General features: G+C 51.1%; 1 protein-coding gene across 1 annotated transcript; it reads right to left on the reverse strand.

Moving 5' to 3' along the window:
* Positions 1-1550: 1550 nt before the first annotated feature.
* On the reverse strand, positions 1551-11996 carry CENPS (centromere protein S). Its single transcript, XM_037165657.2, has 5 exons — positions 11874-11996; positions 8862-8985; positions 8252-8285; positions 3785-3851; positions 1551-1982 (listed from the first exon to the last, which is right to left on the reverse strand). Exons 1-5 carry the CDS (start codon positions 11916-11918, stop codon positions 1842-1844), a joined length of 411 nt encoding a protein of 136 aa, XP_037021552.2. The 5' UTR covers positions 11919-11996; the 3' UTR covers positions 1551-1841.
* Between the last annotated feature and the right edge of the window lie 3674 nt (positions 11997-15670).

Consider the following 15670-nt stretch of genomic DNA (forward strand, 5'->3'; position numbering starts at 1 on the left):
CTGAAACAGAGACAGGCCGCACGTAAACATGCTGATTAAACCAAAAGACTCCGTGAACACCAAGCCAACATTCTCCCGTGGCTCGGGGACCTCACATCAGAGCCCTTATGCCAGCAGGGCGGGGCCCTCTACACCCCTCCAACCAGATGGAACACCCATGACGCACACGGGTTCCCCACTTTGAGCCACGCATGCACCGAGTTTTGGGGCCACGGAAACCATAAGAGTAAGATGCATTATGGTGGTGGATCCTGTCCCCAATAACCTCGCTGCAAGAAGAACGCCACGGTCCAAATGGCGTTCCACGCAGCCATACGGCAACGATGGCGGTCACACCAACCTCTGCAAAGCCCAGTCTCCAGTCGCTGAGCTCCCCTCGACTCAGAGTTCAAGGAGAGCTCATCTGCAAATGAAAGCAGCACACAGGGTGGGTGCGTGGCAGGGGCCGAACAGGTGACGGAGGGCGGCCTGACCGCAGGGGTGGGCACACGGGGCAACACGTGAACCACAGGAAAGCACACTTGAAGCCAATACGGCCTCATTAACTGATGTCACCCCCGTATGTTTAATTAAAATAGTAAAATTTAAAAAAGAAACCAACACACAGATCTCTGGCTGGAAGGCACTGCAAGGGGGGAAGGCTTCGTGACTCCCTTTTCCTTCACTGATGTGACCCTCATCACAACTAACCCGAGATCATGTGATCCATTATTGCGGAGGCTGAAACTGAAGTTTAAATTCAAAGCTTTATGGGTTGGGAGTGGAGGTGGAAGAGGGTATGTGGGGGATAAATGGTAATGGAAAAATACAATAAAAAATTAACTTTTAAAAAAATCACAATGAAAAAAAATTTTAAATACACTGCCCTCCCCCACGAAAAAGGCTTTACTAGGACCACAGCTCAGCACCTCCTCCCGACAGTCAGACTCTGAGCTGTCTTGTGATAACCACGTTTGGGCACCGATGGTAAGAATTCTACCCGATACGCACGCCCTCTTCTCTCCTGCCCCTCGCCAGTCAGGACCTCGAGTGCGCAGTCTCCACTGGGCGGCAGACCCCGGGCAGGCGGTTACCCTCTTCGAGCTTCGGCTTGCTCATCAGGACCGTGGGGACAGCCACTCACCCCCGAACGAGCCGTGCAGACCCAGCGAGGCGCCGTAGGTGGCGCCTGGGGCAGAGCCGGGCAGGCAGACCGGGCTCTGTGAGCGCCAGGCCCTTCTCTGTGCCCCCGCCCCCGCCCCCCCCAGCAGGGAACGGCCCACCCTGCCCGCTAAGAAACCCCAAGAAGATGACAGCAGGATGGAGCTCCTGGAAGGACCCCCAAAACCGCACGAGGAAAAGTCCCGCACACTGTGTTTCGGGAGAAAATCTCCTTTACACAGTAAAAAGGACCATTTCCCAGCATCAGCCCTTTCACCTGTGACCCCAAGTGACATGAGTTTAAAACAAAGGTAATCACAAGAACTAAATGAACACAGCTTTATCATCTTGCAGGGACTGTCAGCCTGGAAACTTAAGTAAAAGAATAAAGAAATAACCCGGATTTTTGCTTGAACCACATTTTACTGCTAACACAGCTTTATTAACTGCAACCGATATAATTTCCGACATGTACTCAAACACAACCCTCCCTTACGAGTCTCAGTAAGATAAGGGACAGGAGTGTTTTGCTTAAGAGCTCTCAGTTCTCGTTTGCACTGGCTTCTGCAGCTGATCACATGGAGAATACCTCACCTTTTTTTTTTAAATCTCCACTTATTCCTTCAAAATTCCCTTGGTGGAAATACGTGTTCTGGTGGCTCTACCTGCTGAGGGCTGCTTTTCCCAAATCGTGACAGAGTTTAATTGTCACTTTCCACTCCTTCAGCCCCTGCAGGCTCCACCGAATTTTTGTTTTCAGTCTCTAACGTCTTTTTCTTCTTTGTCTTTCGTTCTGTGTTAAACTGAGCGATCTCTTCATTTTTCTCTGTGATGTATTTTAGCTACAAAAAAAATTTATTTTTAGAGATGGGAAGAGAGAGAGAAAGGGAAAGAGAGAAACATCAATGTGTGGTTGCCTCTCACACACCCCCCTACTGGGGACCTGGCTTACAACCCAGGCATGTGCCTTGACTGGGAATAGAACCAGCAACCCTTTGGTTCACAGGCCAGCACTCAGTCCACTGACCCATACCAGCCAGGGCACAGAAAAGAAGTTTTAATTATATTTTTATCTGGTTGTAAAGCCATTTTATAAGTCTAGGGGGAAAAAAACTACACCCTCTCCCAACCAAAAAATTTGGGTGGACAAGCCTGGGTCACATTCCTCACAGTTAAACAGAGTTTCGAATTCTTGCTCAGAGCAGTAATCAACTGCAAACACCAGCTCCCTGCTGCTGACAGATGCCACCAAGCAGGAGGGAGTTCCCAGAGTGACCAGTGAGTTAACACTTGGGGCATGCAGAAGGTGTGCCAACCACAGATACACGTTCCAAAGCACGGATATGGTTAATAGCCGCCTAAATTTATCCAACTGAAATTGTTGAGCAACTACTATGTACCACATATTAGGGATACAAGATAAACAAGACAAGGTCCCTGCCTTAAGGGAGAATTTAGCCAAATGTGCAGATTTAGCTTGTCTTCATTAATACCAGCTTCTGTCAGATGAAAAAAATTAAGAGTCCAAAATAAAAAGTGAGGTAAACAAATCTGCGTCAGCAGACAACTTTGCAGTTCATTCTCTAAGATGACTGGCATCGGCTATTCCTCTGCCAAAGATAGAAACTGCTCACTGCAGCTGACCAACAAAAAGAAAAATCTCTTTTCCACCAGGACGCGGCACCGCCAGGCGCCTCAGCTGTCACTTAGCTCTCATCCCTAACCTCCACTTAAACTTTAGGAAAGGATACTAGAAGAGCAAAGGCCAAAAAGAGCCTAGTAGAAACAGCACTAATTCAGGGTTAAAAGGTTAAGGTTCAGGGGTCAACCAGAGAGCTTCATGTTTGACTTTGGGAAGTTACCAACTCCAGGGGTCTGGCCCGTAAAATAGGCTAATAAGTCATGTCATTACAAACCTTCGCCGGGTGGCTGTGAGGCTTAGATAACACACATCAAGTCCCTAAAAAAGCCCCTGTGAACCGTCGGCTGCTATAGGAATTGATTCAACAACTCCTCATTCAGCACCTACTGTGTGCCAGGCCCTATTCTAGGCACAGCAGGTGGAGCAGAGGAAAAAGAGATAAAATCCCCCCTCGTGCAGCTCACATTACGGGGAGGAACACAAAGCGCCTCCACGGCCGGGCCTCACAGGGGCCCCAGATCTGCCGCCGGCCCAGCCGCCAGGCTGGGAAGGTCACAGCGTCACCTGTGACATGAGGGCCTGGTCGGGATGACCTCCAGACTTCACTGAAAAGACAGAAAACCGTCTGCCCACCTGAGCTATGCAAACACGCCTCACGCCTGCCCCGGACAACTGGGCGCCACAAGGAACTGCTCCCACACCCCTGCCCGTGACCGTCTCCGACATCACCCTGCGAGTGAAACATGGGGCCCGAGTCTGGAGATGTTACGGAAAGGCGCACTACGAAGTCCGGAGAGTGCTGATTAGAAAATTTCAAATTGGCTTGGCGAGATCCATCTTAATGAAAGAAAGACTATAAATTACAGGCAGGTCTGAATGGTTCAACCATCTCTCGTTTTTAATGCAAGGTGCCCTGGGGAATCGTTTCATGCTAAAAGTGATTAATTGGGAATAATGTATTCTGATGGGAAAGGGGAGTGAGGAAAGAAATTCATCTCTCACCAGTGAATTACTCCTCCTGGCTAAGAGCTTCACATCTTCCGTGTTAATTGTGCTTCGTTTCGCATGCCTGTGGAAAGGGCAGAAACAATTCGCCAAAACGTTTGGTAGTATTTAAAGTTTTGATGAAACACAAAAGTTCACGGTCAGACTTCAGGCTAGCAAGAACCTCGAAGCAGCCCATCTTTTCAGATCACAGTCTTTAAGCAACAGAGACACAGAAATGAATAAAGTGACCAGCGCATCTGTCCGCCTCCGCCGAGCACAAGGAGGGAGAAGCGTCGAGGCACTGAGCCTCCCCCAGGGCCTTGCTGGGTCACAGCAAACACAACAGAAACAGCCAGGTCACTGCACAGCTTCAGGGAAAAGAGAACACGGCCCAGTCTCACAACGCGTGAAAGAAACACGGAAGCCGGCCAGGGGGCTCGGTCAGCCAGGCAGCGTCCCGACACGCCACGCTGCGGGCTCGATCCCCAGTCGGGCACAGGCGAGAACCAACCAGCATGCGAAAATGAGTGAATAATAAATCGATGCCTCTCTCTCTCTCTCTCAAATAATTTTTTTAGATATTATTTATTTATTTTCAGAGAAAGGGGAAGGAGAGAAAAAAGAGAGGGACAGAAACATCGATGTGCAAGAGAAACAGCAATCAGTTGCCTGTTGCACACCCCCAACTAGGGACCCTGCCCACAGCCCAGGCATGTGCCCTGACAGGGACTCAAACCAGCAACCTTGTGGTTCACAGGCCAGTGCTCAATCCACTGCGCCACACTGGCCAGGGCAATAAATAAAGCTTTAAAAGAGACATTAAAGCCTGGCTGGTACAGCTTAGTTGGTTGGCTGTGGACCAAAAGGTCATGGGTTCAGTTCCTGGCTGGGGCACATACCCAGGCTGCAGATTCCATCCCCATTCAGGACGCATGAGAGAGAGCAACCAATCGATGCTTCTCTCCCTCTCCCTCCCCGTCTCTCTAAAGAGCAATGACCAAATATCCTTGGGTAAGGATTAAAAAAGAGAGAGAGAGAATTTGCTGAGGCATGGCTTCCCTTAGACCAAGACCCCAAGCTCCTCTCTGAGGGCCCAACTGCAGGACGCGCCGGCCCGGATGCCCCCGAGGTGCTACCGCCCGGCATGAAGGCGACGCCGCCCCGACCATGGCCTTGTGGGAGCAGAGAACACCCTTCACGCTGGAGTCTGCTGCTTGATCACAAGTTGGACTCAAATTTTCATTCCAATCCCCTCATCTTTGCTTTAAAAGGTAATTTGAAATAATAAGCTCTATTCATAATTTATTATTCTAAGTATACCTTTTCTTGCCATTTCTAACTTCCTCCAAAAATAAGAACTTTGTATGTAGAAATAGGTAGGAATCTTTGTATCCTTAGTAACTAGCAAAGTGGCCAGTGGCCAGCACACAGTAGGTCAACACTGAATATTGGCTGAATTAAAGACAAAGTCACACAAAAATTATACCCCATAATTTGGCCAAATTATTCCTTCACATCCTGCTAAATGTCCAAATACCACTTGTCACCTTATCGTGACAACAGTATCTGCCTGTCGTGGGATGATACCCATTTCAGGAGATGACTTCCCATCGGCTGCCTGCAAGGACCAAGGTGAAGAGGGAGAAAAGGCAGAGGTGGTACAACAGCAGCCACAAAGTGTGAGGCCAGCCACAGATGCCCTGGGAAGAGGGCAGCGGTGCCACCGAGGACCAGTGTGGCCCCGCCTCGGCCACCGGCTCCGGCTGCCGCGTCAGTCCTCTATTCCCGTGGAGCACAGCGGACGGCAGGAGAGAATGGGCGCCGGCGGCTGAACCAGGTGCGGAGTGAGGCGGCTTGTCTGTCACAAAGCGTGGACAGGGAGGATGGGACTGAGCCCACCCTCCCTGGCCCCCAGCTTGTCCCTGGTCTCTGGGCGGGGCCGCCACACATCAGACTCTCCTGAGGCAAACCTCTGCCTCCAGAACGTCACTCCAGGGAACTTGACAAAGCGGCCTTTTTTTTAGTTTATTTTTAGAGAGAGGGGACGGGTGGGGCAAGGGAGGAAGAGAAACGTCAGTGTGTGGCTGCCTCTCGTGCCTGCTCACTGGGAACCTGGCCTGCAACCCAGGAACGTGCCCTGACCGGGAATCGAACCAGTGACCCGTTGGTTTGCAGGCCGGCACTCAAGTCACTGAGCCACACCAGCCAGGGCCAAAACAACTTTTTTACATAATGCTTTTAGCAACACTGGTTTTAAAGGTTATTCCCAAAATGTTCCTAGAATTTACTTAGCGTAGAATATCTATTTTCTTCAAAACACTCCATCTTTACCACATTAGCAATACTAGGTGACTAGAGATTTCAAAACTAAATAAAGGAAACCCGTAACTTAAACTGAGATGATTTCTCCCAAGTTTATAGGTGAATTGAATGTATTTTCAGAATTCAGAATTAAATGTATTTTCTTGGCCTGGCTGGTGTAGCTAAATGGATTGAGTGTAGGCTGTGAACCAAAGGGTTGCTGGTTCGATTCCCAATCAGGGCACATGCCTGGGTTGTGGGCCAGGTCCCTGGTGGGGGCACATGAGAGGCAACCACACATTGGTGTCTCTCTCCCTTCCTCCCTCCCCCTCTCTCTAAAAGTAAATAAAATCTTATTAAAAAAGAAATGCGTTTCCTCACAGGAACGACATCACAGGCAGCCCACAGAGACTACTTAATGCTTCTGGAACCCTGATTCCCGTGAGAAGCCCAGCCTGTGTGCATCTGGACCCCCCCACCCCACCCCCACCCCGGCGACCATGGTTCTAGAAGCAGAGACTGGATGGCAGGGGAAGCCCAGAGCCACAGGATAAATGGAGGTGACTTTCTGGGAATATTGGTTTTATTCAGCGATAAACTTCAAAGCAGGATTTTTAAAACATGAGAACAAACTGGAATATCATGAAAACCAATGTAAAACTAAGACAAAGGATGGGTGTTCAAAGAAAACCTGCTCCTGCGTTGCCTCGGGGCTCTCGGAGGAGGCTGCAGTCGCCCCCCCCCGCACCCCCCCCACGGCAGCTGCCAGCCTTCACCCAGACCCCCCTTTAGAAGACGCCGCCCTGCCTCGTGGACTTCCGGCCTCGGGGACACACACACCACCCTGACGCCGGTGCCCAGGAAACGTTACAAAAACGCAGGGGAACTGGAAGCTTGATGACCACAATGCTAAATATTTCTAATTTCATTATTTCTAGTATTTTGCAGAAGCCTTTAGAAATGTTCACTGTCTTTTCCCATAGCTAACACAGAAATGGCAAAAACACACGTCCCAACCGGGGCATACTCCAGCGGGCAGGGGCCACAGACACTAACGACCGCCTGCGCCGCACACATGCGGCCCCGCAACAGCCTGCCCTCCAGCGGCAGCCCTGCTCAGGTGGGGGACCCTGCTCTGCCCTGACAGGGCTTCACATTCAAGTCAAGCCATCACTTGTCCACTCAGTCACACTTGCGTGCCTCCCTCTGTCATGAAAGAGTTGTATTTTCAAAAAAGAAAAGAAATGGCAAGTAAAGCGACCAAGGCATCTCACAGGAGACATGGGGTGAGGGGCAGCTGCTGAACCGGCAGAGAATAAGCCACGTGAGCCAACGGTAACCCAGGACAGCACCTAATCCCCTCTGGCCAAGTTGAAGCCGCTGCGCGGTTTTAGGGGCTCGTGCACACAGGAGGAGGGCAGATTTAGAGCCCGGCCTCAGGGACCCCCGCTGCCGTAACTCACTCAGCCATTCGCCCGAGAACCAAAGAGCTCCTGGGGGCAAGGTGAAGAGTGCGGTGCGGGAGAGGCTGGCACCAAACCAGAAGTGGCAGCAAACTAGAAAGCACCAGCCCTTTCCGGCTCTGCTCATTCAAATTGCTTCATAAAAGCAATTCGTAGCAATTGTTTTCAATTACCTGAGGCGCTAATTGAAGAGATGAGCGTAAATCACCTGTAAAAGCTAAAGCTTTACCAGCTGAAAGCAAGTCGCCCACTTTGCGTGGAGCGAGTGTGTCACCGGGAACAAGCGTGGCAAATGCAGACGGGGGCTGTGCTGCCACTACCCAGCCACCTGCCGGCAATCGCCGCCCGCAGCACCCCGCTCCCCCGTGGGGACCAGACCCCCGCTCGGCTCCACCCCACAGAGTTTGTCTGCAAAGCACTGCAAGCCCTGCACATTCAGTCCTAGAGACGTCATTCGGGCCTTTTTAACCTGGAGCTGAGTGATTTCAGTTCTCTCAACAAAAAATACTGGAGAAACTTCACAAAATGCCAAATCAAGTCTGAATGGACGTGATTACAGCAGATGTTTCGTTCTTGTGGAATCCTGATGAGAGATGAGCCTCCACAAAACGCAGAAAAAAACCCCGAATAGCTAAGGCTCCCCTGAAATATCCCACCAGATGGAGAGTGTCAGCAGGATGTAAACACACAGCAGCACGCAATCTAGCTCTTCACCCACCTTGCAAACATCTCAAGGTCTCTGGCAAAATTTTCTGAAAGAGAGAAAGAGACAAACTTCAGCTCCCTCGTCACAGCCTTACGCTCGAGGTCCCCACCCCACAGCCAGCACAGCCCCTCCATGCAGCCCCTCCACGCAGCCCCATCTGGGTCAGGCGCCTGCGGCCCTTTAACTCGGCAGGACTGCCTCTCCTCTGGCCCCCGACCCTTTACTCCAGGCTCCCTGGTAATTGGGGCAACACCTTTCACTCTGAACTGCCCCTGAACTCTACGTTCTATGGCGAGCTAGGGCTTGCGAGGACATTAATTTCCTGTGAAGTCAAGCAAATACCTCTGCCACAAGTTCCTCTGTCAAATAAACTATGGGCGATACAAAAACGTTATAAAGCAAGGAAATAAAAAGTTTAATGCCTAATGTTCCAGGCAGTTTAAAACAATAAAATCAAGGTGCTAATGCCCCAGTGTTAGTGTAATAGAAACTGTTCTTCCATAAACTCTCCAAACCCGACAGCCAAGAAAAAGACTGTTTGGTGTGAACAGTGTGAGGTGCCGGTGCTCCCACGGGAGGGGACCCCCTTCGGCACCCGCCCACCGCTCCTCCGGCCTCCTACCGCACTGCCGGAAGGTCACCTCCGCGATGGCCGCGACGGTCTGCTTGCTGAGCTGCACCCCCGAGTCCTGGGTGGCCTCTGCGCAGAGACGGCCCACAGTGTAGTGCACGGCAGCCTTCAGCCTCTGCAGCAAAAACCAAAATGCCTCGGAGGGGGGTGCAAATAAGAGCTTTTCACACCTTAACAAAAGAAGACCAAGGGGAGGCTCTGCTTGGCCTAACTCCTGCAGCCCTTCCCATGACAGCTCGGTGACCTTCCCAGTGTACTGACAAATTAATGAGGCCCTCTGGAGTGGGACCTGTAGAAACTCCACTTCCTGGCTAGTGGCTAGGATTTAGGTGGAGTGAGAGCAAGGAACTATGGGGAGAGGTCAACGGGAAGAGAATCCGATGGCACCTGCGAAGTATCTGCGTGACCGGACTCAGTCCCCAAACGTGCGCCAGGTTCCCGAGGAAAGGTGCACGCTGGGTGCGTGGGGAGCACAGTGAGATGCCAGGCGGGCATGTCTGCCTGGGTGGGGGCTCATCAAGTAAATGCAAAAGGACCTCGTCCCTCTGCTGCAAGTCCCTGCAGCCCCTGCACGTGACAGAGGTTGGGTGACCAGGACGAAGCTGGGAAGGCTCCAAGGGCGGGTCTGGCCTTCCTTTGAGTGCTGGTTAGCAAGCTGGCCTCAGCAGGACCCTCCCAGCTCCTCAGCAAGCCGACAAGATCCTGGAAAACCTCTCTCTTCACCGCACAGAGGAGTGGAGAAGCCAAAGCGGCTAAGCCAAGGTGTCAACACACTTGTGTGTTCCGACTCTGTGCTGGAGACAGCCGAGCGGGGCATGGTGACGGCTGAACCTAAGCCCGCACTGTTCACAGTGGGGGCGAGATGAGGAGGAACTGCAGGAACACAGGCCCGGACCCTGGAGTAAGGGACAGGCCGAGGAGGCAGCCGCCTCCCTTAGACTAGGTCCGCTGAGGCTTTGTCAGGGGAAACAAGAGGACCACCACCCTGGGGGGATAAAGACCTCCAAGGTCATCTTTTTTAGGTATGTGTGGGGGTGTGGTCAGGAGTGAGAGAAAGGGAGAGCACTCCCGCCAGTTTTCTCTGCCCCCCTCCTTCTGAGCGTCCTGGACTGCGCTGGAAGCCTTCTTCAGTGTCACGGACACGGGAGCTCAAGGGCAGGACCTCACCAGCTTTGCTCGCGGCTGTCCACCAAGTGCCAAGGACGGCCGCCTCAGTGAATGACCCTCGACCTGCTCACCCCTGAGGAAGAGGTTCACATTTCTCCGCCCAGAAGCTGGTAAAGGGGGTCAAATACATGGCGACAGACCTGACTCTGGGTGCTGGGCACACAAAGCAATATAGAGATGATGTGTCATAGAAGTGTACACTTGAAGCCTACAGAAATTTATTTATTTTTAAATTTTTTTATTTATTTATCTTTAGAGGGGAAGGGAAGGAGAGAGGGAGAGAAATATCACTGTATGGTTGCCTCTCGTGCGTCCCCTGCTGGAAACTGGCCTGCAACCCAGGCATGTGCCCTGACTGGGAATCGAACCGTGATCCTTTTGTTCACAGGTCTGCACTCAATCCACTGAGCTACATCAGCCAGGGTGAACCCTACATAAATTTAATTGGCAAGTTTAAAAAATGCTCTCAGCCCATCTTTGCAGGCTTACTCATTCAATCAGTAAGAATTCACTGTTTGCGGATGGCCAGGCTCAGTGCCAGGGCGAAGAACAAAGAAGTGAGAAGGCCAGGCCCTGATCCCCAACAGTCTGTCTCCCGCTGCACCTCTGCCATGAGCGGACCTTTTCGACCGCCAGCGTCATAAAAGACACAGCTGCAGGATAATTCCAGGGAGGACCAAAGAGACAGGACTCCTACCGCAACACGTGGTCCTCGATGGGCCCTGGATGAGGGAAGACCACTAACAGGAACATCTTTGGGACAATTGGAGAAATGTGAATTGGGACTGAGCGACATCTAATAATAGAATTTCATCAATATTGAACTCCCTGAGTGTAATAATTGAGATTATGTCAGAGAAAGGGAGACGCATACCAAAGTATTAAAATGTAAAGGTGAAGTGCTAAGATATTTGCAATGAAATATTAAGTAATTCGGGAGGAGGAGCAAAAACTGCAAGAAGTTAACAACTGGTGAATGGAGGTGAGGGGTGTATGTATGGGTATTGAGTGCAGTAGTCCCACAACTTTTTCTGAAGGCTTCTCAAAATAAAAGGGATGGGTAAACAGCTTCCAAAATGTGACACTTCATGGGCAGGAAACTCCCAGGTACCGAGCTCATTCACGTGTCCCTGCAGTTAATCCTCTTTGAGGGTGCCACCAGGTTCTTGCTTTCCACCTCTTGACTGCGCACTGGCCACGCCGCACTCATGCTCGGGCTGATTAAAGTAAGGGCTGAAGACGCACAACTACCCTGACCGGTGGTTGTTACCACTACTTTTCTTGTAAGAAAACTGAGTTTGGAAAAGTCAATGCCACCCTCACGTTGCGGGGCTGACAGGCGAACGTACAACCGCAGAGGGGACTCCGGGCCGGAACAAGACGGAGCGGTGTGCACGCAGCTCCAAGAGCCATCTGCAGGACGGAGACGGCACCCTTGCGGTGGCCAAGCCAACACCACCTTAGGGCTCCTGCCGCGCACCGGGCACCGCGCTAAGTGCTTTGCCTGATTTTCCTGTACTGTTCACGTCCCATCCTCACGAGGACTCTATCAGAGAACGGAGGCTGAGCCCGTGGCAAAGCTACACGGCCAGCACAGCTGGCAGACGCCGGGCGCGCAGCACTTTGCTGGAAAGCCACCGCCCAAGCGCGTTACCTTGGAAACCGCACCTTACGCGCCCCGCCCCTCGCGCGGCAACTAAACAGGCGCATGCGCAGGCGCTGGAGCAGGCCGGGGCGCACCCCTAGCCGAGGGAGGCGGCCCTCGAAACAAGAACTCGCGACGCCCTTGGGTCTTTTCCTCTCCGAAAACTCGACCGGGATGCGGGTCTCCTGTACCTGTTGATAAGAGAATCGCTGCTGCTCCTCGGCCTCCTCCTCCATCACAGCGAAGACCTAGGTGGGCACGCGACCGCGTAAAGAAGCCGACTGTTGGCTGCAGTCAGATTTTCCCGCCGCGGCGCCCGGCGACGGGCCGCGCGGAGGGACAAAGGGCGAAGCTCCACGCTGCCTCGAGCGTGCCCCCTGGCGGTCACTCTGGAAAGGGCCTTCGCCATTCGTCAGCTCCGGCCCCTCCTGTGCCTCACTGGGCCGGGTAGCTGGACCTCTCAGGCCAAGCTCCCTGTTGACCCAGCACCCAGCTCAGTGTCTGGCACAGTGGTTCACCAGCGCTGGGAAAGAATGCGTGTGCGCGTGTGTGTGTGTGTGTGTGTGTGTAGGGACAGCAGTGTCCTGCACCATTTCTTATTGTACCTTCCATATAGCTCTACAGCTTTTAACTTACATGTGCCTTGCAAAATGAGTTTTTATCCAGCTGCCATCAACAATAGTTTCAACAAATCAGACCATGGATAAACGTTTGGTTACTGTCCCATTCGGCGAATATGTCTCTCAGCTCACCTCGTTGCCATTGACAAAGGAGCATAGTTTTGACACAAACGTTGACTGATTTTCCTTTTCCTGAAAGCAAACCTTGGGTTTTCACTGCTTCCAAACTTTCTTCAGTTATTTCCCACTTTCCCGGCATCACTTTTTAGAGTTTCACTCCTATCCCAATGGCATCCACAAGGGACTTCTTTGCTGAACCAAATAACAGTGTTCAAGTACGGGAAACATCTTTCCTCAGTGTTTTGTGCTATTCACAATGTAAAGTAGGGGTGTCAAACTCATTTTCACCAGAGGGGGCGCCCATCAGCCTCGTGGTTGCCTTCAAAGGGCCGAATGTAATTTTAGAACTGTGTAAAAATGTGAACTACTCCTTCACAGGCAAGCGAGAGCTTGGCGCTGCCGCCAGGTAGAAACAAGGTTCCTGGGCAGATAAAATCGGGCAGAGGGCCTGACCTCGGGCCTGTGTTTGCACCTTGGATAAAAAGGCTCCTGAAGAGGCACACGTTCAGGTCTAATCTGCATAGTTAACCTTTCCCCCATCACTTAAGTAGACAGTCAACAACAAATCAAACCCTGGTTTGGAGCGCTTGCCCATTTCCGTGGTGTAAATATTCCCATCACTGCCCTTTCAAATGACCGCAGTGGAGTCTGGGAACTCAGAACAGGGAAGAGGTGCTGCCCCCCACCATGTAGATACCACAGATGTGAATAAGGTCAAGCACATAGAAGAAAAACGTGCAACGTGGTAGCGTAAGTGATGAGTTTTGACTTTTCACCACGTCTGTTTGCTTTTTTGTTTAAATTCTCACCTGAAAATATGTTTATTGGTTTTTAGGGGGGAGAAATGTGAGAGAGAAACATCTATTGGTTGCCTCCCTTATAGACGGTTCCAGGTTCACCCCAACTGGAGATCAAACTCACAGCCTTTTGATGTGTAGGATGACAGTCCAACCAACTGAGCTACCAGGCCAGGGGGTCAGTGTTTATGTTTATTTGTGTTTAATTGGAAGAATATACAGCCAACCTCCCTCTTACTCAGTCCATGGAGAAAGTCAGGGCAAGACGAAAAAGAGTGAGGAATCCTACAGGGTTTTTTTGATGCGTCAGCCGACAGCCACCCACCTCTCAACTGAATCCCAAGCGGAGCAGCTGAGGAGGCAGAGATTGAATACACAAAGGTATTGGGGTTGATTATTCACATAAGGATTTTATTCTTCAAAATGAGGGTTCTTGGAAACACAAACCCCTAAAGTATTTAAATTGCCAGTTCATAGAATGTTGTTCTCCTTGATATTGAATAAGAGAAAACAACCTGCAGACCAGGACGAACCGAACAATCCTTTGTTTAAGGAAAAAAAGCATTTGGCCCTGGCTGGTGTGGCTCAGTGGACTGAGCACCAGCCTGAGAACCGAAAGGTCGCTGGTTCGATTCCCAATCGGCACATGCCTGGGTTGGGCACCAAGTCCCCAGTTGGGGGTGTGTGAGAGGCAGGTCGGTGGATGTATCTCTCATCTATTGATGTTTTTCTCCCTCTCCTCCTCCCCTTTCCCTCTAAAAGTAAATAAATAAAATATTTCTAAAAAGAAAAAAACCATACATATCTCCTGTGGCGGTGTGGGATATATGAAAGGACCAGAAAAGCCGCCGGAAGAATACATAACCGTTGATTTCTGAGACCGGGTCACAGCGAAAGCAGATAAGGGCTCTCAAATTTTTCACTTTATAAATTTCTGTAGTCTGCATTTTTACACAAGCACGTATTTCTTTTAGAATTAAAGATAAGCACATAAGCTACTCCTCATCCTCCTCGTCCTCTTAAGTCCCCCCAAGCTCCCAAAGCGTGCAGTGGTCTGGGGCAGAGGACCTCTTTTTGGAGGAATCAGTCTTCCAGCCAATTTCCACTGCATCTGAGAGATGGCGCCTCTGGTCCCCACTGCTCCCAGTGGGTGAATCCCAGCCCCCGGTCTCCCGGGATGGTCCTCAGTGCCACGCAGGACAGACCTCTGGTGGAATTGCCCTCCTCTGCTGCTCCCGCCTTAGCAGGGCCACTCTAGCATTGCCCTCCTGTGGTTGCCCTGCCCCCTGACCCCGGCAGCTGTCTGATGGTTAACGTGGGGCGGGCAGTGGGTGGAGAAGGTGGGCTGGGAGCGGTGGAATGGGGTGAGGAGTTCCAGCCCTAGGGCCAGACCTCGGCTTCAGAGCCCAGCCTCTCTCACTAGCCTCGTGACCCTGAGCAAGTCACAGAACCTCTCCAAGCCTCAGTCCCCTCATTCATACAGCGGGGACCACAGTACCAGCCTCACAGCGTACCTGTGAGGTTTAAATGCAAGGTTTAGCCCTGGCCAGGTGTCTGAGTTGGAGTGTTGTCCAAAAAAGGACACCAAAAAAAGTCGTGGGTTTGATCCCCAGTCAGGGAGCATATGTGAGGCAACTGATCAATGTTTCTCTTTCTCTCTCTCAAATCAATAAACATATTTTCCAGTGGGGGTTAATAAATGTGAGGTTTAAATTGCTCACATAAGTGCTCAAGAAAATAGTAGCAATTATTTCCCAGGCTGTTTCTATGCTCTGTGCCTTGCATATTATCTCATTTTTAAGTAGTTTCTTCCCAGGGCAACAGAACATTATTCTAGCGAGACTTGTGAAATATCCAGGTACTTTAGAATCTGAAGAAAAAGGCCCAGGACTGAGATATTGCGTTCCAGAAAAGGGAGTGTATGTGCTTGGAAATATTTTTCCTGGATGAAGGGCGAGGTATACTCGGTGACCACTAGAGGTCAGCACTGAGCCACACCGTGAAAGGAGGTGGTCCTGGCTGGTGATTACTTGCTCTCACTTTGTTCTAGGGTCCCCATTCTGTACCTCGACTGCTCTCAGAAGAAGGTACCATCACCCCATTTATAGATGAGGAAGCAGGATCACAGAGGTGAAACTGCTCCAAGTGGTGGAGCCCAGATCTGATCCTGTGCAGCCTCGCCTCTGAGTCTCGGCTCTCGCTATAAATAAGGACATTCGCGGGTTTCCTGAATCCTCTTCGACTGTATTCAGTGAGGCACCAGCAACAGCTAGTTCGATAGTGGTCATCATTTATGTCCCCTAAAACTGCACTGTAAAAATGCTGATTCAGAAATCAGTCTCCATCAGCTGTTGGAGCTGGCATTTTATAAGCTCCCGGGGGCAGGGCGTTCTGACTTCTCTCACCGCCGAACGAATGGTTTCTGACCCAGTGCTTGACACGTGGTAGGTG

Source organism: Artibeus jamaicensis, unplaced genomic scaffold (assembly GCF_021234435.1).
Source record: "Artibeus jamaicensis isolate MK-2021 breed Jamaican fruit bat unplaced genomic scaffold, CSHL_Jam_final scaffold_847, whole genome shotgun sequence".
Classification (NCBI taxonomy): Eukaryota; Metazoa; Chordata; class Mammalia; order Chiroptera; family Phyllostomidae; genus Artibeus; species Artibeus jamaicensis.